Source organism: Bombina bombina, chromosome 2, assembly GCF_027579735.1.
Source record: "Bombina bombina isolate aBomBom1 chromosome 2, aBomBom1.pri, whole genome shotgun sequence".
Classification (NCBI taxonomy): domain Eukaryota; kingdom Metazoa; phylum Chordata; class Amphibia; order Anura; family Bombinatoridae; genus Bombina; species Bombina bombina.
Window position 1 is genome coordinate 278536446 of NC_069500.1, and position 26368 is coordinate 278562813.

A 26368-nucleotide genomic window follows, 5' to 3' on the forward strand; every position below is an offset into this window, starting at 1 on the left:
CGGGATAAAGCCTACCCGGTCTACGTGTACTAGGGACGGTAAGTAATTACTGATTCTCACTGCGAGTAGTTTAGCGTATAATTTGATATCCACATTTATTAGGGATATAGGACGGTAGTTAGTAACTTTATCTGGGGGTTTACCTGGTTTAGGGATTATGGAGATTGTAGCTTCCAGGAGCGTGGGTGGGAGGTGTGTAAACTGGTCAAAGGAATTGTACATTTCTAGCAAATGAGGACCCAGGAGGGATTTGAAAAGATGGTAATATTTGGGAGTAAAGCCGTCTGGGCCGGGGGCTTTGCCCTGTGGGAGATCTCTTATGGCTAGCAGTACCTCCTGCAGTGAAAATGATGCGTCTAAAGCTTCTCTATCAGAATCGGTCAATGTTGGAAGCAGGGCCTTTTCCAAGTATGTATGTATACTATTGTGTTTTTCTTCAAGGTGTGTGCTCGGGAGGTTATATAGTGAGGTGTAGTATTCTGCAAATTGATCAACTATTGCTGTGTTATCAGAGTGGGTGACATCTTTGGAGTCTGTAATTTTAGAAATGTGGGTTTTATATCTCTTCTTCTTTAAGGATCTCGCCAATAGGCGCCCCGCTTTATTGTTTTCAACAAAAAATTTGGATTTAGATGCAAGCGCCCTCATATGTGCATTCTTAATTAAATAGTGATTTAGATCTTCTCTAGCTTGTTGAGATTTTTGCAGCAATCATGTTGATTTGGGGTTACCTTTTAGTGCATCTTCGCAGGCCTTAAACTCAGATGATAAGGAATTAAACATAACTGAACGTTGCTTGCGCTGTCTGTGTGTATGTCCCATAATCACCCCTCTTATATAACATTTATATGCTTCCCAGTTATTAATAGCTGAGGTAGCAGTGGAATTATTAAATGAGAAGAATTCTGAAGTTTTTTCGGCCAGATCAGTAGTTATCAAGGGGTCTAATAGAATTTGGTCATTTAGTTTCCAACAGTGTTGGTGTCGTGGTTTAGTGGACCATAAAAACGTGGAGGAGACCATGCTATGGTCTGACCAGGAGGTGTGGTGAAGCCTCGAATCTATAAGTGAGGTAAGCATCTGTTGTTCGCAAAAAATATAATCAAGACGGGTGTAGGAGCGCTGGGGGTTTGAGAAAAAAGTGAAGTCTTTGGTGTTTGGATGAGTGGTTCTCCATGTGTCAAATAGAGGGAGAGTGCTTATTGCTCTCCAGTTGGATCTAATTTGGGAGTTCCTAATATAAGACTTGCCCTGAGATGTATCTAACATGGGGTTAACAGGAAAATTTAGGTCTCCAATGAGGAATATTGGGCCTTTTGATATGTCCATAATGTGGTTAATCACTGAGCGAAAAAAGGATGGCTTAGGGCAGTTGGGAGCATATATATTAACTAGAGTAATAGGCCTGCCAAAGTACAGCCCCACTATTATTAAAAAGCGACCCTCCCTGTCTAAGTGTTTGTTCAATAATTCAAAGGAGGAACCTTTCCTAAAAGATATACTGACTCCATTATGTCTCGTCGGGCCTGAACATAAAAAGTGTTGGTCGTAGTAGAGCCTTGAGAGAGAGGGTTCATTGGTTTTTTTAAAATGTGTCTCCTGTATCATTATAATATCAATGTTTTTTTTATGAAAATCATGAAAGGCTATTGAGCGCTTCTGTGGGGAGAGAAAACCCTTAACATTTTGTGTGGAAATTGTGAACTGACTAGTCTGATGATGTTCTGACATACTACTATAACTTTGAAGATGCTAACAGCAAGTTACTTTGAAAGTCTAATACAATGTGTTATATCCTGAGAGCTGGAAAAATAGAATTAAATAAATAACAATAACAATTCAACAAATAAATTTCAACAAACAAAAATGAAATACTTTTAAACAGTAGTTTTGATCAAATAACAACAATATTTGCTAGTTGCCTAACGTGTAGAAAAGAGCAGGGGGAGAGATGAGAGGGGGAGGATGGGTAGGGGAGAGAGAATCTTTACAGGAGGGATGTGTAGAGAGAGAGAGAGGCTAAGGAAAGTAAGAACTAGAGAGAGAAACAAAAGGAGGAAAAGTGTGGCCCGACGGGGCTCCCTTAAGTTATCAGGGGAGTTTATACTAGGACCTAAAGATACTTTAAACAGTATATAATATATAATATCATTTTAAGAGAGTGTCTTTCTATTATGATTGAGAGTAGTCTGTTGCACACAGAGTCAGTGTGTGTGGGGGATAAATATCACCCATTAGGAGATGTATGAATCCGCATACTCACGACCTCCAAGGATCAGGTTCAGCTGGTTATAATTTCTGCAAGAGTTCCTTTGTTGGTATTGTCAATACAGGGCTTTTTGATGCGCTGTTTGCTGATGACTTCAGACCAAAGTCTTCTCTGGGGCTTTGGCGGGAGTGTAGGAAGTTTGGATGATGAAGGCTGCGGTGCCTCAGGGGCCGGAATGTCGAGGAGTTGGCAAAAGTCAGCAATATCCCCTGTTGAGGAGCATTCATAACGCCTTCCATTCTTTATGATTTGTATCGATACAGGAAAACCCCATCTGTAAGGAATTTTGAGAGATCGCAGGTGGGTAGTGAAGTGAGCAAATTCCTTCCTGAGTAGTAGAGTTCTGGTAGAGAGATCTTGGTAAATTTGAATTTTCGCGCCCATAAATGAGAAAGTGGGCTGAGTGCGTGCCATCTGAAATATTTTTTCTCTGTCTCTATAACTTGAGAAACACACAATGATATCTCTCGGAGGTTGATTGTCACTGGGTTTGGGCCGTAAAGATCTGTGGGCCCTCTCAATTGGTATTAAGTCAATTACTCTTTGATCTGAGATAGCCAGTGATTGGAATAAATTTTGTAAGTGTTCCATTATGTCTTCACTCTTTACCGACTCTGGTACTCCGCGTATGCGGAGATTATTTCTCCGTTTCCTGTTCTCAATGTCGTCTATCTTGTTTTCTAAATCCGATATCTGTGTCTGCTGATCTTCCATGGCGTGTGACATGACCGATATTTCTTTGATAATCTCTTCTCTGTCTCCTTCTAGTGTTTCCACCCTCTGGCCCAATTCGTTAATATCTTTTTTCAGCTCAGCGCACTCAGTTTTGATGCAGGTCTTAACCTGATTGATAAGGGCTTCCATTGCCTTTAATGTGACTGGGCCGTCTTCTGGTGGTGTGTGTGAGCCAGAGGGAGACACAGGGGTATGCATAGTGTCAGGATTATCTGATATTTCATCATCTTCGCTATCTATCTGAGGTTGGTCTGCCTTTTTCTTTTTATTTTCTGTGCTTTTAAAAAAGGTATTGACAGAGCCAGACCCCATATTGGATTTTAAGTTTTTTTCAGTTTTGTTGACTCTGCGTTGTGCCATGTCAGCAAACATGCAGGGGTTTCTGAGTAAGTAATGTTGCTTTAGCAAAGTAGATTGTCCGTTTAGCAGTAAGCGTGATGAATATTGGAGGATGTATAGTTGGTGACAATCTCAATGTGAAAGGAGTTGAACAACGGTCTGCAGAATGTCACACATAAGTTTCTGTAGCCCCCTTATTTCAATAAGATTCTTGCTAGTAAAAGTGCATGGGGCCTTTTGCACTAAGTTCCTGCTTATGGCATAATGTGTCAGATACGTGCTGTTGTGACTGTTAAAGGCATGCCCCAAACTTCATGTAAATATAGCTTCTTACTTGAGTATTATGTGTGATGTTCTCAGGGTCTCTGTTTTGCAGCAGGTAATTACCCTTTCCGGATGTCAGTTGAGATCGGGTGTGATGCGTCACTGCGCCCCCAACTTTAGGTCCCGGCTTCAAACGCGGCCTAAACCGCGGTAACAATATCAGCCTCTTCCTTTAATATAATGTCTCCGAAATTGTGATTAGAGGGCCTCCGGACCCTCCTCAAGCATTCAGAGGTCTGATTCAGGCATCTTTAACTGTCTTTTGTGGGGTAAGAGAGAGCCCCACCGACGCCACTTCAGGAGCTCTAGTTAGGTGCGGCCATTCAGCACGCCCGCACGCTCCGCCTCCCAAAATGTCCCTTTTTAACCGTTAAAGTTCATAGGATGCCATGTTGTCCTCCGAAAACAAAGATCGTAATGCAGAGGATGACAATATGACTTTCTCCTTGCAGTCTCCTTCCACATTGTTGGCTGCAGTGGACGTCACCATGTACAAGCGTGATGACATAATGAGAGGGAAGAAAGTTGCTGCGGCTGGGAGTGGAGGGTTTTAAAAGGCCATATGCAATGAATAGAAACATGAGTGAATTTTTTTTTTGGTATAATCACCTTAAGATGCTAGAAGTTGTATATGTGGCACAAATATTCGTCAATAATGTAATTTTAAATAATGACATTTTATTAAACTGTATTAGTATTTCTAAACATTACAAAAAAGAAAGCTAAATACTTGCATTAACCGCTGTTCTTCTTTAAAAACACCTATTGCATTATCCACGTCTTCCATCATTTCTCTGAGCTTCTCAACAACTGCAACAGAAGAGTCATAAAAAAGCTTAACACAGTTCAAATATTTTTTCAAAAAAAATGTAAAAATTGCAATTAGGCAAAAATATACTGGGGAAAAAAAAGAGTGAACAGCTGGTAACAGCTGGAGTATGCCTTTAACATTTTGTAACTAAATAAATAAAGAAAATATACAGCTAAAGCTGAATTAGACAACCAGAAATTTTAAAAAATTGAGTGTCGCATTTTAAATTACTCTAGTGGCAAAATAATAATAAAAACAAAAAACATTTTGATCTTTGATCTTAGCATCTGTTGTGGTGCTGAACTACCTGCTACTAACAGCCAAATGTCTCCCAATCAGAAGCCACAGCGCACGTCACTCAGCTTCCAACCAGAGCGCACTCACAGTGCTGTGACTTTGAAGCTCTATTGCACTTCGAGCATGTCTTATGAAAGCAAAAAAAAACTGCAGCACTGACGGCCAGTGTTCAATTTATGCAGCATGTGGACGAGCACCACAGATGATGCCAAAAGATTATTTAGCAATCACTTAGAGCTATTTCACACTCTTTAACTATCTTTTGAGTCTTTGGACAATCCCCTAAAATATCCACTGCTACTTTAGACTGTAACTCTCTTTGGTATATGATTGCTTTTGATTTATGTATTTATTGTGCTAAAAGTCTGTTTTGTTTTCATTTTTTTTTTAAATCTTGTAATCTGTCCAAACCTTGTCATTACTAATTTCTAAATGTACTTGTTGATTAATGGAATAACTTCAGCCTCCCTCCCAATTCTATTGTCTTTTTATTTTAACTTATCTCATTTTGACCTGGCCTGAATCAAACTTTCCTTAACTTACCTTTTTGAATGTTTGTGACCCTTTCTTTAACTAAATTAGTGGACCCAGTTGACTGCAGTTAGCATTATCATATTTTCCAAAGAGGAAACTGCTGCTGATCCAATCAGCACTGCTAGTTACACAGACAGTTGAGTTGTGCGACTAGTATTGCTGATTGGATCAGTGGATGTACTTCTACTGTGTGTTTAAGCCCTTTGCGGTGGATTAAACACAAAGTAGCTCAGGGTCAATAGTCTTAAAAATATATACCCTAATGAATTAGAGCATGTCATTTTTTGACTCTTATGGCCCTTTAAGTTTCAACAATTCTTTTTAAATAAGAGTATACTGAGGCTTGAGAGTGTGTATGTATCTATGGGAGCAGAGCTTGCAGCAATTTGTCTATCAATGTTCCATATACAGAGCCATTTAAAAAAACAAAAAACAAGTGTATTTGGAAACGAAATCTAGACACTTGCCATTCAGAATCACAAGAACCAGTGTAAATATCAGGTATGTTGTCACACAAGCTACACTTCACTAGGTGCTTAAAGGGACAGTATACTGTAAAATAGTTTTTCCCTTAATGTGTTTACAATTGCTTTTTTTACCAACTGCAGAGTAAAAAATGTATGAAAATTAGCTTTTTAAGGTTTATTTCTGTATATTAAAGCTCTGATTTTGTGTTTTGAAGCCACAACCTAATAAAATGGGTTGAGCTTGTAGGTATAATCAGATCTCATTACTCTATCACATTGTGCACATATACCTGCTTCTTTATCTTATATCTGTCCTTAAAACAATCACCAGTACTTTGAGAGAACAATGGAAAAATCAACATTTTATTACATTATCTCTGCTATATCGCACTGGGAGTGTAATTTCTTCTGCTGGCTGTGTTTACAAAGCTTATCTATAGCTGGTACGCGCGGCCACAAACTTTCAGAATAGGTGGGGATACCACATGCTAAATCAACAGTTTCAAATGCCAATATAAGGGTAAAGGAGCTACTTGTAAACAATTTAATACACTCCAGCAGGTAAAGTGGATCATTGGGAACAAATTAAAGGGGAGAAAATTTTTGAGTAAACTGTCCCTTTAAATTGCTGCAGAAAAACATGTTTGCACTTTTCACACCTCTGTCAGGCATACTGTAGGCATATGGTGTGTGACATTACTATTCAAAAGACAAGCGGCACCATCACGCTCAGACTAATTTATGCCAGGATACACTTAAAATTCTCTATCTGCATGTTGGCACACTCAATTATAAACAGTGGGGCAAAAATAGTCAAGACAGTGTCACACACCCACAAAAAATATCAACATGTGTTTTATGGCAATGATTCATTGTCTGAGCAACCTGGAACAACATGTACTTATAACTGAAGCAAAAAGGGAGCCATTTCACAATTTATTTATAGCAAACTTATAAAATGACAAAACCCCAAAACTTTATTATTATTATTATTATCAGGTATTTGTAGAGCGCCAACAGATTCCGCAGCGCTGTAAACATATTCGGTGTACAGGATAGCTTTTGTAGGGGTCAAGTGGGTAGAGGGCCCTGCCGAGAGTTTCACTGTTGTAGTCGGCTCTTATGAAGCGATCTGTAAACAGCTGGGCCCATAGTCTTACAATCTAAGGGGTTCAAGGGGAAAGCAATGGCGATAGGAAAGGTTAGTGTTGGTTGTAAGCATCCCTGAATAGTAGAGTTTTTAGGGAGAGCTTGAAGCTGTTAAAACTAGGGGAGAGTCTTATGGAGCGAGGCATGGAATTCCACAAGATGGGGGCCAGTCTGGAGAAGTCCTGTAAACGTGAATGTGAGGAAGTAACAAGAGAGGAGGAGATCCTGAGCTGATCGAAGGGGACGGGAGGGAGATTATCTAGAGACAAGTTCTGAGATGTAGGGGGGAGCAGTGCAGTTGAGAGCTTTATATGTCAGGGTGAGGATTTTGTGTTTAATCCTAGAGGCAAGAGGAAGCCAGTGAAGGGATTGGCAGAGAGGTGCAGCAGATGAAGAGCGACGAGTAAGGAAGATGAGCCTGGCAGAGGCATTCATAATGGATTGTAAAGGAGCTATGCGGCAGCTAGGTAGACCAGAGAGGACGGAATTGTGATAGTCGAGGCGGGAAAGGATGAGAAAGTGGATTAAAATCTTGGTTGTATCTTGTGTAAGGAAATGTCTAATTTTAGCAATGTTTTTAAGGTGGAAGCGGCAGGCTTTAGCCAAGGACTGAATGTGAGGAGTGAAGGAATGATCTGAGTCAAGTGTGACCCCAAGACATCGGGCGTGCGGGGTAGGGGTAATGATAGAATTATCAACAGTTATTGAAATTTTGGGGGTGGAGACATTGGAAGAAGGGGGAAAAATAAGGAGTTCAGTTTTGGAGATTTAGCTTAAGGTAGTGAGAGGACATCCAAGATGAGATGTGAAAAAGACAGTTAGTGACACGGGTTAGTAAGGAAGGAGGTAGGTCTGGTGCAGAGAGGTAGATTTGGGTGTCATCGGCATACAAATGGTATTGAAACCCATGGGACTTTATTAAGTAACCTAGTGACGACGTGTAGATTGAAAAGAGAAGGGGACCAAGGACAGAGCCTTGAGGTACCCCAACAGAAAGTGGTAACGGGGCAGAGGATGCTCCGGAGAAGGCTACACTAAATGTACGGTTAGTCAGATAAGAAGAGAACCACGAGAGGGCTGTGTCACAGATGCTAAAGGATTGGAGGGTTTGGAGCAGAAGAGGGTGGTCAACAGTGTCAAAGGCTGCAGACAGGTCAAGGAGGATAAGCAGAGAGAAGTGGCCTTTGGATTTTGCTTTAAGTAGGTCATTGGTAACCTTGACAATTGCTGTCTCTGTAGAGTGATGGGAACGAAATCCAGATTGCAGTGGGTCAAGAAGAGAGTTTAGTGTAAGGAAATGGGATAGACGTGCGTAAACTAGCTTTTCGAGGAGCTTTGAGGCAAGAGGGAGTAGGGAAATAGGGCGGTAATTGGATGCGGAGGTTGGATCAAGGGAAGGTTTTTTGAGGATAGGTGTGACCAGTGCATGTTTTAGAGATGAGGGAAATATACCTGTGCTGAGGGAGAGGTTCAAAATGTGTGTGAGTATGGGGGTGAGGGTAGAAGAGAGGGAGGGGAGTAGCTGTGAGGGGATGGGGTCGAGGGGACAGGTAGTGAGGTGGGAGGACAGTATAAGGGCAGAAACTTCATCCTCATTAACAGGGGCAAAAGAGCTGCATTTTTGGATATTTGGGTTTTGGGTGATCGTGAGCTTTTGAGGGGGTGGGAGATTGGAAGTATGTTGAGAGCTGATTTCACTTCTGATGGAGTCAATTTTGTTGTTGAAGTGGCTTGCAAAATCTTGAGCTGAGAGAGAGAGGTTGTGTTAGGAGGTGGGGGTGGGCGAAGAAGAGTGTTGAACATGGAGAACAGACGTTTAGGGTTAGAGGAAAGAGTAGAGATGACATTAGAAAAATAATGTTGCTTATAAAGATTAAGGGCAGAATAGTAGGAGTTCAGGATGAACTTGTAGTGAAGAAAGTCAGCTGAACTCCGAGATTTCCTCCAATGTCGCTCAGCAGTACGGGAGCATCTGCGTAGGTATCGTGTCAGAGGAGTATGCCAGGGCTGGGGATGAGAGTGTGGTTTCTGAGCTAAGGTTGGAGGGGCCAGAGTGTCAATGACCGATGTAAGGGTGGAATTATACTGGCAGATAGATTGGTCAGGGCAGGAAAAGGAGGTGATGGATGAGAGGAGAGGTTTGAGAGAGCTAGCGAGCTGATGCAGATCTAGTGACTTAGTGCTTCTGTGAAGTTTGGTGTGAGGGGTAGAGGGAGGGGGAGTTGTAGGTAGGGAAGTGATGTTGCAAGTTAGGAGATGATGGTCAGAGAGAGGAAAAGGGGAGTTTGTTAAATTTGAAAGAGTGCATCGATAGGTGAAAATCAGATCAAGGGAATGACCATCTTTGTGAGTGGGAGAGTCAGTCCATTGTGACAGGCCGAAAGAGGAAGTCAGTTGAAGAAGTTGTATTGCAGAGGAGGCATTGGGATTGCCAAGAGGGATGTTAAAGTCGCCAAGAATGAGGGCAGGGGTGTCTGAGGAAAGGGAATAAGGAAGCCAGGCAGCAAAGTGATCTAAAAATTGAGTTGGGGAGCCAGGGGGGCGGTATATGACTGCAACACGTATAGAGAGGGGAGAGAATAACCGAATCATGTGTGCTTCAAATGAAGAAAATGTGAGTGAAGAGAAGGGCTGTATTTGTTGGAAGGTGCAATGAGAGGAAAGTAAAATACTGACACCACCGCCTTGTCTATTGCCAGACCTAGGAGTGTGGCTGAAATGGAGACCCCCATGAACTTTAATGTGGTTTACAAACAAATAAACAAGAATCTTATGGTTTTCATGACAACATACAACCTTATTGCTTGGTTTTCACATATAGCTTTAGTTTCCTAAAAGAGGGTTGCGTATTCGGTTGCATTTCTTCTCAATTAACAATGAAAATATACAGTTGGCTTGAACCATATGGACATAAACTATAAGAAAATCTAGCTGAGTGTATTCAAGACACCTACACACTTCTGATATGTTCTTATGTTAAGAAGCTAAGTTTCAAAAACTGTCACTGAAATTATGAGGTAAATTTGATGAGAAGTAAAATTGAAAAATGAAAATTGCACGCTCTGTCTAAATCATAACTTACATATCCCTTTAACACCTGCAATGATAACCTTCCAGATGAGAATGCAGATGCTGAGCAAATGAGAATAAGGCATACATATATATGCTTTAATTAATGGTTCCACCATCTAAAGCTGAAAGGAAAACTTACATTCTGGAGTAGGTTTCACATCTTGTAACTGTCTTTGAAGTCTCTTCACATTGTTGTGTATTTTGGCAAGCTGCTGTTCCGTCCTAGCTTCTGTGCAACAAGTTAAAACAAAGACAAAATAAGTTATGCCATTGAGTAGCTACTATAATTTATTAGCATCTCCTATTACAAAAAAAAATAAGACAATATGTACTTTAAAGGGACATTATACACTCAAAAAAATATGGGCTATTTAAATAAAGCACCCAAAGAAGATAAAGTTTGTAATTGACCTGTATTATCAATTTTGCTTCTAAAGTGCCTAAAAATGATGATAAAGTTTATATTGCTCTGACTATATTTGAATACATCCGTAATACCCACTAGCTACAGACAAAGGCTTTTTTCCTCAGTCCCTAGCTAGTCCTTACAGCCAGCCCCCATGCTGTGTAATGTGCAATCCCCTCACCTCTCACTTTACAAACACAGTAATCACAACAGTATGTATGGTAAATAGAATGTACTGCATATGCCAGTACTAAGCAGTTTATTATATATATAAAAATCTCATTTACATAACATATATTCCAGCCAACCATCCACAATTGTCCATCCTTCAAACAAGGCAGTAAAACGTTGGCATCAAGTACTCTAATTAGAAAAACAATAGAGTTTTTTTTCCATACTATTGTACTAATAGGGCTAAACTTCCAGAGTGGTTGTAAAGACAAGCTGGATCGGTGATGTCTGTAACGGGTCAAGTGGAAGTTGAGCCCTATTAGTACAATAGTATGGAAAAAAACTCTATTGTAGATAGCAGCACCTCCGGTCTCTGTATGTAGCTGGCGTTCTCCACATAGCACCCCCCACCACTTACACCCGTTGTGACAGGCTCAGCTGCATAATCAATGAAGGCAGACGCCGCTTGCTCCTTTACTACGCGGTCTATCACACTTATAGACTGTAGCTCCAGTGACTGTCTGTCCTCTTACTCCGGTTTTAAAACCAGTGCTGTAGACTGAACCCTTGTAAAGAAATCTGCAAGGGTTTACGTTTCAGGCCATATTATTACCAAAAATATCACGTGCCTGCTAAAAAATAAATAAACTTACCAGCCTGCAAGAAACGTTAACTCACTGGTGTCTGCATTTTTCAATTTAATACACGCAAAGTAAACCTTGTAAATTCCATGTTGTATCAAAGTCATGGCATACGCTACACAGTATAACCTATTTTGAGTCGTCATACAACAGCCACACTTTTTTCTCCCCTTTGCCATTTATCCTCTAGTTTATTTTGAAAGGTCTCTTTTTTCAGCGTCTGTCCCTACCTTTCTACTTTATTAAGGGTACACGGACCATAAGATATCTCCACATTGCATATAACCACTCATGAAATGAGAGCATTGTTAGTAACTTAGCAAAGTAGCCTTACGCGGTCTATCACACTTATAGACTGCCGCTCCAGTGACTGTCTGTCCACTCACTCCGGTTCTGATTGTAATTGACAGCGGGTCAGCGGCACTGAAGGTAGACCGCTGCTCGCTATTGAATCTTTGCTTCATTTATGTTTTTCTAATTAGAGTACTTGATGCCAACGTTTTACTGCCTTGTTTGAGGGATGGACAACTGTGGATGGTTGGCTGGAATATATGTTATGTAAATGAGATTTTTATATATATAATAAACTGCTTAGTACTGGCATATGCAGTACATTCTATTTACCATACATACTGTTGTGATTACTGTGTTTGTAAAGTGAGAGGTGAGGGGATTGCACATTACACAGCATGGGGGCTGGCTGTAAGGACTAGCTAGGGACTGAGGAAAAAAGCCTTTGTCTGTAGCTAGTGGGTATTACGGACGTATTCAAATATAGTCAGAGCAATATAAAATTTATCATCATTTTTAGGCACTTTAGAAGCAAAATTGATAATACAGGTCAATTACAAACTTTATCTTCTTTGGGTGCTTTATTTAAATAGCCCATATTTTTTTGAGTGTATAATGTCCCTTTAAACATATATTTGCTCTTGTAAAGTTAAAATAGGGGTATATATACACATTTAACCCATCAGTGTAATTATTTCTGCTTATTCAACATAAGCTTACATTTAGAAGTTATCCTAAATCAAAATATTATAGTCCACAAGAAAGCAGGACAATTCTAGCTTTAGCATTCCTTCAACCCAAATTGGTGCATTCAATCACAACTAAAAAAAAGACTGCAACACCTTATCCATAAGCTTGTTTTTTGTATCATGAAAGAAAAACGTCCTTTTAAATAGTATCTGTTAAAATCTGTTGTGGATGTCCCCACCACCTGCCCCAGGTCTGATCTGTTTTTTTGTTTTTTTTTGTTTTTTTTTCTTTCAGTGGGCGGGGTATCCAATCTTATGGCTCCCAATAGCACCTCCTTTCAATAAAGGCGCACTCAGGGGCGGACTGAGACCAATCAGGGCCCATGGGCAAAAATTAGGGAAGGGCCCCCACTGTCTCACACTGACCCAAATGTATTCAAATGTATGTAAATGAACATGGTAGCCTCCCTACCCTACCCCTACTAGGCCCCCAACCTCCAGGGCTAGGACCTCCAACATCAAGGGACAGAGAAAGGGCCCCCAACCTCCGGGGCCAGACCCCCACTCCATGGCCCTCACAGTGACAGACACCCAACAGGGCTCCCCCACACTCTAGGACCCACAGAGCAAAAAACCCACATCCAGGCACAAGGGCCCCACCCTGGGGCCAGGGTCCCCACTAAACCCACTACTTAGTTACTGATAGGGCAGCCGTCAGCCCCAGCTTAAGCAGCACACCAGGACCCATGGAGATTCTATTTGTGGGCCCCCTGACATGCTGGGTCCTCGGTCCAGGTCCTATTTGCCCGGCTGATCAGTCCGCCCCTGGGCGCACTCCCTTCTCTGTGTGCCTGGCTTCATTAAGTAAACATCTTGCACATGAGCAGTAGCAGCAAGGAATCAGCACACCAAAGTAAATAGCTGGACAGACATGAACAAGCTTTGGAACACAGAATGAGACACAGCAACAGTTTTCTGGTGCCATATTCACTCAAGACACTTTCCACCAGTTAAGGGGTGGCCAACAAATCCATACCAGATATACAGTAAGTTAAAAAACCAACAAATAGAATAACATTTGATTTTACTTTTGAATACCAAAAAAAGAAACAGTCTAATATACTAGAGTTATATTTTATATTTCCGTATTAAAATATCTGAAAAATCATATGGATTCAAGATTCAAAAACAATACAATAATAATACGACTTACTTTCTCCTTTCCGGCTGCTTGCCAGCTTTTGCTCATACTCTTCAAGTGTGCTGTATTCCACCCTGTTGTCGTTCCTTTTGTTATAAAGATTCCCATTTTTGTCCTTTTCTAAGTTAGCGACTCTAAAAACAACACTCAGCATTCACTTTAGATACAGTAACACCCAGTACAACCTTAATCAATCAATAGTTTAATGAATACATTTTTAACAGACTATAAAAAAACACTACTATATTTATTTCTTGCAAGTCAGAAATTAGTTGTATAACTCTGTAAAGGTAGAATGGTCTTTGTAACAGTATAATTAACCATAAGAAAGCAATATTTACATAATTGTAGGTGTAGTTTACATGTAAAGGAAAGGTTAAACCAATGTCTTGTAATGCCAAACTAAATGTACTTCATACTTAACTGGTTTTTAAGTTTCTCTGCTTCTCTAATAAATTCTACTTTCTTTGCTTGATCTGCTTTTGCCTTCCAGTTTTGCACATGGAAAACTCTTTGTCCACCAGTTTGGCTAAAACAGCTTTCATCCTGTAAACACAACACAATATAAAAACCTTTCAGTGTGAAGAAATATTTATATGCATTCATCCTAAAGTTTATTAAATCCATTATATGAAAACAAGCAGACCACAACAGTATAAAGTATTATACAATAGTCTTACTATAAATCTGCCAATATATATACAGTATATAGATATAGCGGATCATTTCCGCTGCACATCGATAAATGCCTACAGCATACGCTCCCTGCATGTATCATTGTACCAGCAGTTCTGGGAAACTGCAGATGCAATGCTGCCCCCTGCAGATTCGCCGCTAATCAGCCGCTAGCAGGGGGTGTCAATCGACCCAATCGTATTCGATCGGGTTGATTTCTGTCCGCCGCCTCAGAGCAGACGGACAGGTTATGGACTAGCGGTCTTTAGACTACTGCTTCATAATTTCTGTTTCCGGCGAGAATCACGGGACATCAAGCTCCATACGGAGCTTGATAAAGATGCCCTTTAGTGTGCACTATACTTTCAATGGATATAATGACCATGCTAAACATTGCTCATATTAGAAGTTGAAAGTTATGGCCTCCGATCAAGCAAAAGCCAAAATAACACTAAAAGAATTAGTACGACCTGAGACCTGAAGTAAAGTATTAAAATAAGTTACACAAATGCTATGTTAAACATATTAAAATAAAGTATTAAATTCATATAGAAACATTTTTTATAAAAATATATCGGTTTAATAATGAGAAAATGTTTAAAAAGGGTTAAAAATAAATATGGTATATGTCAAGGTGTTGGACACACATATACACACGGCTCAAAATTTCCACTAGTCATTGGCGAGCAGAAATGTAGCTGTGACGAGTAGTGAAAGATAGCGAGTGAATGTTAAATGAACATTCACTCACTATTGAAGGCTGGGTGTGTAGGTGCAGCAGTTCAATGTTGCTATAAAGACAGAGCGTCAGCTTAAATGTGGAGTGCAGTTGCGTTGGTGTGGAGGCACTGAGAAGAAGCGCTGCAACATGGTGAGGCACAGGGAGAGTCATCATCAACAGGAGTGCGGCTTATGTGAGATTAGTAGGGCTCTGCTCTGGCTGATTTGAGGTCTGGGGGCAATACAAAATGAGGGGATAGGAGGCCAAATGTAAATAGAAAAGGCTGATTGGTTGTCAGTACAAGTTAAAGGGATAGAAAAGTCAAAATTAAACTTGTATGATTCAGATAGAACATGTTATTTTAAGAAACTTTTCAATTAATTCCATTTTCAAATGTACTTTGTTCTCTTGGTATTCAGTGTTGAAACATAACATGTACATATCCTATACTAGTGGGAGCTAGCTGGTGATTGGTGCCTGCACACATTTGTCTTGTGATTGGCTGACTAGATGTATTCAGCTAGCTCTCAGTAGTGTATTTCTGCTCCTTTAGCAAAGGATATCAAGGGAATGATGCAGAATTGATAATAGAAGTAAATTGGGTTTCATGTCCCTTTAGGTAGCATTTCTGAATTTAGGTGGGAGAGTTTTGAAGTTGTATACATAACAACTTGAGCAACAAATGTAACTTAAAGTGATGGTTAAGTTACCGTAATGACTACACGGTATAGCATTAAGTGTATCAAATAAACATAAGTTTAAAGGGACATAATACTCATATGCTAAATCACTTGAAACTGATGCAGTATAACTGTAAAAAGCTGACAGGAAAATATCACCTGAGCATCTCTATGTAAAAAAGGAAGATATTTTACCTCACAATTTACTCAGCTCAGCAGAGTAAGTTCTGTGTAAAAAGTTATACTTCACCTGCTCCCAGCTGCAGGTAAAAAAAAATAAAAAAAATGAAGAAATGAACAGCAGCCAATCAGCATCAGCAGTGCTGAGGTCATGAACTCTTACTGTGATCTCATGAGATTTGACTTAACTCTCATGAGATTTCATAGTAAGCTTCCTTTACCTGATTGGTGAAATAATATGAGAGTTCACGATGCTCATCCCTTCAGATGTCCCAGGACAGACACACTAAAATGCTGCTTAGAAATCCTTTACAATGGGCGGTGGCTACTGAGGAACTTTTGAGGTAAAATATCTTTCTTTTTTACATAGAGATGCTCAGGTGATATTTTCAAGTCAGCTTTTTACAGCTATGCTGCATCACTTTCAAGTGTTTAAACATTTGGGTATTATGGCCCTTTAATTAATCAATTCTTACATTAATCAAATTGTCACCTTTAAAAATCAATTCCCGAATGTCCTCAAATTCAACCCGTTTTTTTGGGGGGGTTATCGGTGGGTCACGTTTTTGACTAATCCAACGTTAGGCGGCCGTCAGTTCACGTCATCCGCCCCTTTAGTCTTAAGCGCATGTGCTATTAAAATTTTCAGAAGATGGAAAACCACGCGCGGTCCCGTGTCCATTTGGGAATAATGATCGCAGATTAGCCGCATGCGCAGGGGTTTGCAGCATCGCAGATTAGCGCATGCGTAGTTAGAGACTGCAGCAAGAAGGCGCATTTGAAAGACACAGAGAGTGGTGGGAGCGCTGAAGACGGAAGTAGGGCATGGGAGGAGTTGTGAGCTAAGCGGTAGGGATTTTTAAATATAATTTTTATTAGAAAATATTGAAGTAATCTGAAACAAAATTTAGCGACTAGATTAGGTTCATATGGAGAAATGCTAGGTTGTCTTGCATAATCTCAAACTTTACCTTCACTTTAAAACATTTTGAGGGCTTTCCAGATATTTTTGCTTTCAGATATCCTAGTCAGGTTGCAAAATAGGGGAATGTGCTTAAAACATACAGTTAAAGCGATGGTAAACCCTAGCGTTTGTGAAACGCTCAGATTTACCATTGTAACAAATAAAGGGGACTTTCATTTATGAAGTATAAAATACTTCATTCTGAAAGCCCCTTTATTTGTTAGCATCGTTCGCTGTGCTGAGCTGCTAAAGGCAACCCACGGCAGAACGCTATTTGGCTGAGAGGTGGCGCTTCCACCTCTTAGTCAATAGCCGTGCGGTAAATCCAGCTTGGCGCCGTGTTTTGCGGCTATTGGCTAAGAGGTGGAAACGTCACCTCTCAGCCAAATAGCATTCTGCCATAGACTGCCTTTAGCAGCTCAGCGCAGCGAACAATGATAACAAATAAAGGGGCTTTCAGAATGAAGTATTTTATACTTCATGAATAAAAGTCCCCTTTATTTGTTACGATGGTAAATCCTAGCGTTTCACAAACACTAGGATTTACCAGCACTTTAAAGGGACAGTCTACTGCAGAATTGTTATTGTTTAAAAGATATATAATCTCTTTATTACCCATTCCCCAGTTCTGCATAACAACACGGTTATATTAATATACTTTTTACCTCTGTGATTACCTTGTATCTAAGCCTCTGCAGACTGCCCCCTTTTTTAAGTTCTTTTGAAAGACTTGCATTTTCTCATAAATAACTCAGTGGGAATGAAAACAATGTAATCTTTATGGCACAAATGAACTAGAGCTGTCTAGCTGTGAAAAACTGTAAAAATGCAATGAGATAAGAGGCGACCTTCAAGGGCTTAGAAATAATCATATGAGCCTACTTAGGTTTAGCTTTCAACAAAGAATACCAAGAGAACAAAGCAAATGTGATTATAAAAGTAAATTGGAAAGTTGTTTAAAATTGCATGCTCTATTTGAATCATGAAAGTTTAATTTTTGCCTAGACTGTCCCTTTAAACGAATATTCTTGGGAAATAAGAAATGCTCTGTACCTATAGAACAGTTAATTTTTGGCAGAAAACTCCCTTAAAGGGATAATGTAATCAAACAAGCAGCTGATAAGTTTCCTGTATTCAAAATAACTGCAGGGACACTTTTTCTTCTACCCCACTTCCATTACATCTTGATTGCATAGCTTTTCTATAGCAAATACTGCAATATTGTTTTGTAAGGACTTATTTTTTTATGGTTTAAAATAACAAATATTAAAAATGGCTACACAATAAGGTGTTTCAAAATGTCTAAACACATGTAAAGAGGGGGTAGGATAGTGGGTGTGGTCTCTATATATGTATATACAATATATATTAAAATATATCCATATGTATATATTCAGATAGATATATAGGTACAGATATATTTTACAAATATAAAGCCAAGGGGTAGTGCCCACTGAAGTATACCAACAAAAGTCCTCAGAAGTATAAAAATCCAAAAATGTATTTGCAAAAGTTTAAAAAATATAAGAGAAGCACCTTCATAAAAACAAACAGAGAAAGTGCTGTCTAAGTCTAACGCAGACGCGTTTCGTGCGCTGGCGCACTTGGTCACTACATACCGGTGACTAGACCACACACCTTATATAGCCACACTCCTAAGGAAACATATACATAAATATTGCATAGAGTATAAAAATGCTGTTTGCGGCTCATAAATAGTGGTCACTTAAATAAGATACATTGTTATCGTTATTTCCTATACAGTTAATGGTCCTACCAAAGAAGAAAGTTGCTCATGTAATTTCTAAATATGTTAGAAAAATAGATTCAATTTTAAACAGCATATCTAACAGTGTATATTCTTGTGGCAGGAAACTATACAAAAATTCATACAGAAGAAATACATATTTCAAACATATATTCATATAGCAATATTTTCAATAAATTGATTAGATACATTTGTGATTTCTTAGAGTTCTACCATACTATATTGAGATCAATATGCATTTATTTTACTTCCATAAAATATGTGCTATAGGAATCAAAATGTGTACTAAGTTACTGCATATAGTTAACTATCAATTTGTTAAACACATAGATAAAGTATATATACAGAATTAGTTATCTTTGTGGGAAAAATAATTTCGGTAAAAAGATCTAAGTCTCTCCTCATATTTATTCCTTGCGGACTTGTGGTTTTTAAGGAAAAAATCCAATAAACCTCCCTTTTGCTTAACTTGCTCTCCCTATTTCCTCATCTTTTCCATAGAGGAATGTGGTCAATCCCCTGCAAAGTTAATAATGCTGTATCTGAATTGTGTAATGTTTCAAAATGTCTAGAGACTGGAGTGTCTGCCTCAGGGTCTTCAATGGACCTCAAGTGTTCAAGAAATCTGTCTTTGATAGCTCTTTTAGTTGTGCCTATGTACTGTTTCCGACATTGTTGGCATGTTAATAATTAAACCACATTGGTAGTTGTACAATTAAAGGGACAGTAAAGTCAAAACTAAACTTTCATGATTCAGATAGGGCATGCAATTTTAAACAACTTTCCTATTTACTTTTATCATCAAATTTGCTTTGTTCCCTTGGTGGTATTTTTGAAAAGCTAAACCTAGCTAGGCTCAAACTGATTTCTAAACAGTTGAAAACCGCCTCCTAGCTCAGAGCATTTTGAAAGTTTTTCACAGTTAGCCTGTGCTAGTTCACATGTGTCATATAGATAACATTGTGCTCACTCCGTGAAGTTATTTAGGAGTCTTCACTGATTGACTACACTGCATGTCTGTCAAAGGCACTTAGATAAGGAGGCTGTCTGCAAAGGCTTAGATACAAGGTAATCACAGAGGTAAAAAGTATATTAATATAACTGTGTTAGTTATGCAAAAACGGGGAATGGGTAATAAAGGGATTATCTATCTTTTTAAATAAGAAAAATGTTGGTGTAGACTGTCCCTTTAATGCAATATTTGATATTATGTTCACAATTTGTTATACTTGATCTGAAGGTTTCTCCCTCAATTACATGTTTGCTTGAGTTTTTTCTACACTTGAAAAAGCCCCTTCTTCCATTTTAAAAGCGTGGTTCTGGTATTGTTCGGTAATGTAGATGGAGACAAATAGTTGGCTAGTGTTTCGCCCCTTTTAGAAACATAGTCAAAGCCATCTTGTACAATCTGTTTAATTACATTGTCTGAATGAAGAATTGGAATAGTTTCCTTAATTATATTACAGATAGTTTTATATTCAGTACTGTAAGTAGTTATAAACTGCACTTTTTGATTTTCATTAGTGTCCATAGATTGTTTGTATTTTAACAGTTGATCCCTGGTCATCTTCAGCTTTATTATACATAGTGTCTTCATATCCCCTTTCTTTTAGTCTATCTGTAATAATGTTTGCATGTTTAATGTATTCCTCATGTGTAGAGCAATTTCTTTTAGCTCTTATAAATTCTCCTTTAGTAATCCCCTTTACCACATGTCTGGGGTGGCATGAGTTGTATTTAAAGGGACACTCAATCAAAATTAAACTTTCATTATTCAGATAGAGGATGCCATTTTAAACAATTTTCCAATTTACTTCTATTAACTAAATGTGCACATTCTTTTTATATTTAGACGTTTTGAGTCACCAGCTCCTACCGAGCATGTGCAAGAATAAGTGTGTATGCTTTTGTGAATGGCTGTCATATGGTACGTGTATGCATTTGTGATTGGCTGATGGCTGTCACATGGTACAGGGGGAGTGGAAAAAGACATAACTTTTAAAATTGTCAGGAAAACAAATCTACTACTCATTTGAAGTTCAGACTAAGTGCTATTGCATTGTCTTATTATCTTGCATTTGTTGATTATGCAAATCTACTGTGTTGACTGGTCCTTTGAGTATTGTGTTTCCTGCAGATGGTTTTCTATAAAGTTTGGTGTTTACTGTTTGTCTATTGTCACTTACATAAATTGTTAGATCTAAAAAGTTGTTCTCCCACCAATTTAATTCCATATTGGTTGTCATTTAAATATCTGCAGAAAGAATCAGCTTTCTCGCTGTCACCATCAATGATAAAAAACAAATCATCAATATATCTAAAAAAATATTTGATGTTATCTCTGAAGGGATTTCTGTCTCCAAAGACGTAGAACAGCTCACACCAACCCATAAACAGGTTTGCGTGGGAGGGGGCAAATTTTGCCCCCATAGCTGTTTCACGTCTTTGGAGAAAGAACTCATTGCCAAACATAAAAAAGTTATGCGTGAGGAAATATTCTACAGCTCGCATAAAAAAAAAATGTTTAGTTGTGGGTTCATAATTACTGTAATTTTCAAGAAAAAAATCCAGAGCTTCAATACCTTTAGAGTATTGGATACATGTATAAAGGTAAGCTACGTCAATAACTCAAAATCTGTATGTTAGTTCCCATTTTATTGTTTTTAATTTACATAAAAGAAAAGTTGTGTCCTGTATGTAGCTGGGAAGATTTTTTACTAATCGTTGAAGAAAAGTGTCTATCAAATCTGACAGTGGCTCATTAAGTGAATCAATACCTGCAATTATTAGACAGCCCGGAGGATGTATGGGGTCCTTATGTATTTTTGGAAAATAATACAAAATAGGAATGACTGGGGATGAGGGAATAAGTGATTCTTTCATTTGTTGATTAATTACATTATTATGTTTGGCCATCAAAATGATACCAACCATTTCATTCTTTTATTGCTGAGTAGGATTAGATTTTAGTTTGGTATAAACATCAGTATAATTTAGTTGTTTTTTGCTTCAGTGATGTAATCTGATTTGTTTAGCACAACCACGTCCCCCCCGTCCCCCCCTTGTCTGAGGGCCTGATTACAATTTCATTATTGTCGGTTAGTTGTTTTAAGGCCTGTTTTTTTTAAATGTAATGTTTTTCTTCTTTTTAAATTTTTTTCATTTTTTCATCAAGATTCCTTAATTTTTCCTCAATTGTTTTCTGACAAACATCAATGACTTTCGGTCTTGTATGTACAGGATACAAATTACTTTTTTTTCTATATTTCTGTTTGTTTTATATCCTTTTCATGTACTAGGTCTGTGCCATTTTGTGTGCTTTCATTGACAAGTTGTTGTAAAGCTTGTACTGAACACCAATCAGAAAATGTAAGTGTTTCACTATCCTCACATACAGTATCAGTCCTGTATTTCCTGTATAGGAAATAACGATAACAAATGTATCTTATTTAAGTGAACACTATTTATGAGCCGCAAACAGGATTGTTATACTCTATGCAATATTTATGTATATGTATGTTTAACAATGTGTCTATATAAGGTGTGTGGTCTAGTCAACGTTATGCAGTGACCAAGTCAGCATGCGCACGAAACGCGTCTGCGTTAGACTTAGACTGCACTTTCTCTGTTTGTTTTTATGAAGGTGCTTCACCTCTTATGTTTTTTTAAACTTTTGCGAATACATTTTTGGATTTTTTTTATACTTTTGAGGACTTTCGTTGGTTTAATTCAGTGCGCACTACCCCTTGGATTTCTTTATATCTTTTTGTGTGCTGAGTAGTCACACTTGGTGCAGCATTGATCTGAAGCACATGAAGGATCCAGGTACACCGTTTCTTCTCTGAGATGCTAATGACAAAGCAAGTCCCACGGATAGGTGAATATGTGAGCGCTTTATTCCTTACAGAAACCGTTTGTGTTTAATATATATATATATATATATATATATATATATACACACAAACACACATATAGAAATATATATTTAAAAATAAAAAGAATATTTTCTTCTAAGCGAAGAACATAGGAATTTAAAGTATTTAGCGCTCTACATAGAAGACTATAGGGAAATGGAGTTAGCATGGTTGCAAAAGCCGAACTCCAAAAGCTAGCATGCCTGAGTCTTTTGCACTAAATGTTCACTTTCAACTTGTAATACTAGCAGTAACATGGGAGCGCTATTGCTTTACCTTGTGCACAGATAGCGTACAAGAGCGATACAAATGTATCACTCCACTTGTAGTCTAGCCCAATGTAAGGAAAAAGCATTGTCAGATAGATGATGAGAGTCATTGAACATGTAATGTAATGTATGATATATAGTTAGTTGATGGCACTAATTTTATTTAATTCCCCATATACAAAAGGGTGCTGTATACCTTTAAAACGTGCATTATTATCAGAAATAAAGGAATTTCTGAAAATATGGTATAAACAGAAAACACTCAGTCCAAACTGTGTATCTCATGGGGTGAAAATGTATTAAAATGAAACAACTTTATTTCAATTAATAATAAAAACAATGGTAATTAAAATCAAGCAGTGGTATGGATATTGATACTTTTTAAATATATCAATCCCTATATATTTCAGTAATCAGTGTGCACATATTACAGTGATTGAATAATATGTTGCCATATCACCACACAATATTTTATGTATCTACATCATCCAGTACCTTATCAATAAACAATGTTTGCACAATAGTTGTAGAACACACTGGCAACAATTTGACCAAGTCTCATAAAGAGCCAAATCTATATGATGTTGTAAAGCAACATTGTCATCCATGGGTTACAGTAATTGATAAACAAAACAAACCTGAGTAATCCTCACACCTAAATATATCAGCACAGACAATAAATTAATCACTTGCAATGTCCAATTCATAAACGTTCTAATCGTCTGGCTGAAGTGTGAGAAAATATATCAAATGGATTTCACTATATGAATATTATTAAGGTCCTCAGATGCTATCCATAATGGCACATTATATTCCTCATACGTATATTTTCTTTAGGAATACCATTTCAGATTAAGATTGTGATATTGTGGATATCATATGAATAGTAATAATATAGTGAATTAAATCCAGTAAGAAGATCCTGGGCTCCCCAGTGACGTTGCCCACATCCCGGTTCACTCATACTCGGTACCTGCACGCTGGGCTCCGTATCCAGGTCAGAGAGTCCCGTTGTCAAGGTGGCCATTTGCTTCGTAACCGTCACAGGAAACTTCAGTGGGAAGAACAACAAAATGCTGGGAGGAGCTGCGGATAAGGAGGAGAGTGGGATGTACCGAGCAAGGTGCAGCAGTGAGAGGTTTGGGCACAGGGTTTTAATATAATCCGTGCAGTAACAAAGAGTGTTAAAAAGTGGTGCTCGGCGGCTAATGAGTTATTTGGCGCTGATAACAGAAGATGACAAGAGCATAAAGTACAAGTGTGCTACTAAAGGGAAAATACAGTTAAAACTGCAGTCTTGTGTTTAACATAACTAATTTTACAGCCAATTATAACAATGTAGAAAAGTGATCAGTTTGTCATAATTGTCACAGCGCGTACGGCACCTTTGAGACACTTTCATCACTCTTCCCAGCATGCTCTAAGGCAGTGATGGCCAATGTCCCAGTATATGAGGGCCGCGAATCAATATATACTGCATTTACATTGTATTCTGTGAAGGGGTCAAAAAAACGCAAAAGAGCCATGGGAGGCTGGGGTAGAATAGCAGTTAAAGGGAACCCAGCAACCTTATCTAAATATGACATTGTGCCACTGGTCGTTTAAAGGGAATATATTATTATTTGTGTTTAATAGCCTTAAACTTATATGCAGCTCTTAAGGGACATAAAACCCAAAGATTTTCTTTCCTGTTTAAGGTAGAGTGTAAAGTAAAAAAAAAAAAATGAAAAAACTTTCTAATGCAATTCTGTTATCAAATTTACTTTACTTTCTTGGAATCCTTTGTTGAAAAGCAGGTAGGAAGGTGTAGGAGCGTGCACATGACTGGAGCAATATAAGGAAGCAGCTTTATAACTATGTTATGCATTTGCAAGAACACTAGGTGGCAGCAGTGTTTTCTGTCATGTAGTTCTCCAGAAATGTGCACACTACCTATCTAGGTATCTCTTCAACAAAGAATACTATGAAAATTGTATGCTCTGGCTGAATTACAAAAAGAAACATGTTAGGTTTCATGTCACTTTAAGACATCTAAAAAAAATGTTAGGAAGTTGACCATCACTCCTCTATGTGCTGGCAGCAAACATTTACCCATAACAATAGAATAATCTAGATTTTATTAAAAGCCCAATGAAACCAGGGTGACCATATTTTGTATAAGCCTACTGATTTCCCAACAGCAGCAAATGTAATATGATATTACCAAGCCAAGAAAAAACCCCAACCAATCAGAAATGAGATTGACAGAAATTATTCTGGGAGAGGAGTAAAAACTGCTTTATTGTTTCCTGTTGTACATAGGTGCTGCACAATATTTAAAAAATAGTGGAGCAATTGGCAATGCAACAGTAAGTCATGTCAAGTGGGTGCAAATGTTTATACATAAGAACTGAATTCCCAGGGGATGCATTTGCCACCACCCCTCTGAGCAATTATATGTTCAGATTCAAAAAGATTGTAACCCATCATAACAAAATTCCAAGATCCTCTCTCAGTAATTGGAAGTTTGGTGAATATGGGATCTATGTGTTTAGTCAAAAGAGCTTCCTTGTCATTTCTGAGGAAGTAAAGAGCACAGTGTCAGAGTGTTTTGTTACCTAATTATGTAAGGAAAAAGCACTACTAGATGTATGATCAGTCATTGAACATGTGATATAATGTAATTGACCAATAGATATCAAGGCCATTAGGGGCCGGGTGTTGATTCAGAGTGAGGTAGGGAACTAACTTTATATAGGGGTCAAGATAACAGTTAATATAATAAGGACCAGAAACGTAATTCAGTATACTCCACAGCTAGAGGTTACTCTCCCAATCAGGAATTTCATGGAATAGGATCACGGTTTTGCATTTGGGAGCTCCAAAAGCACTGGGCACATCACATGCACGTAAGTGTTAGGGGCTCAGCCACAGAATCTGAGGAAACAGAAGCTTCATCTAACCCTCCAGATCTGGGGGCTTTATCAGGGAGATGGTCAGGTTGCCCCATAATCTTGTCTGTAAGAGCTTCATTTAGCTATGGCAGTTAAAGGGACATAAAAACCCAACATTTTTATTTTGTAATTCAGAGAGAGCATACTATTCTAAGTAACTTTTCACTTAACTTCTGGCATAAATTCTGCTTCATTCTCTTGGTATCCTTTGTTGCAGGAGCAGCTTGTGCAATTATGACATAAATGGTTGTAAATTTTTCTCTGGGATCCCCTTTGTTCAGAAATAGCAGACATATATGGCTTTGGCGTTGCTTTTTGGTAATTAGAAGGCTGCTAAATGCCACTGCGCACCACACATGTATTATGCCCAGCAGTGAAGGGGTTAATTAGGGAGCATGTAGGGAGCTTTTTGGGGTAATTTTAGCTTTAGTGTAGTGTAGTAGACAACCCAAAGTATTGATCTAGGCCCATTTTGGTATATTTCATGGGCAGCCATGGGCAGCGGGTGGGCAGCCATCAATGGTAGGCTGCAAGTCAGAGGGGGTGGGCTCTTTATCAGGACCACGCGCACGTTCACAGGGGCGGGTGGGAAGCTACACTATGGAACAAAAAAAAATATTTCATACAGTGGGGGAAAGGACAGGGGAGGGTGGGAATTTTTGCCTAAGGTATCTGGGAGGGGATGGAGTGTTTGGATATTGAGGTGGGGGGCAGCTACACTACAGATTTTTTTTTAATTTATATAAATAAATAGTATGTTTATGGCAAACTGGGTACTGGCAAACAGCAGACTTTCTGCAAGTACTTAAGATGGCGGGGACAATTGTGGGGTGGGGGAGGGGAGAGAGCTGTCTGAGAGGGATCAGGG

The 26368-nt window shown here is 38.6% G+C and overlaps 1 protein-coding gene across 1 annotated transcript in view; it reads right to left on the bottom strand.

Moving 5' to 3' along the window:
* The window catches only part of CCDC112 (coiled-coil domain containing 112), a 43697-nt gene extending 20084 nt beyond the window's left edge, over positions 1–23613 (bottom strand). Inside the window, exons 1-5 of the mRNA XM_053700481.1 lie at positions 23541–23613; positions 13821–13942; positions 13409–13530; positions 10137–10226; positions 4402–4477 (exon numbers count right to left, since the gene is read on the bottom strand). Coding sequence (XP_053556456.1) covers positions 4402–4477; positions 10137–10226; positions 13409–13530; positions 13821–13942; positions 23541–23594 — 464 coding nt within the window. The 5' untranslated portion in view covers positions 23595–23613. The remainder of the gene's footprint in view (positions 1–4401; positions 4478–10136; positions 10227–13408; positions 13531–13820; positions 13943–23540) is intronic.
* Positions 23614–26368: the final 2755 nt, after the last annotated feature.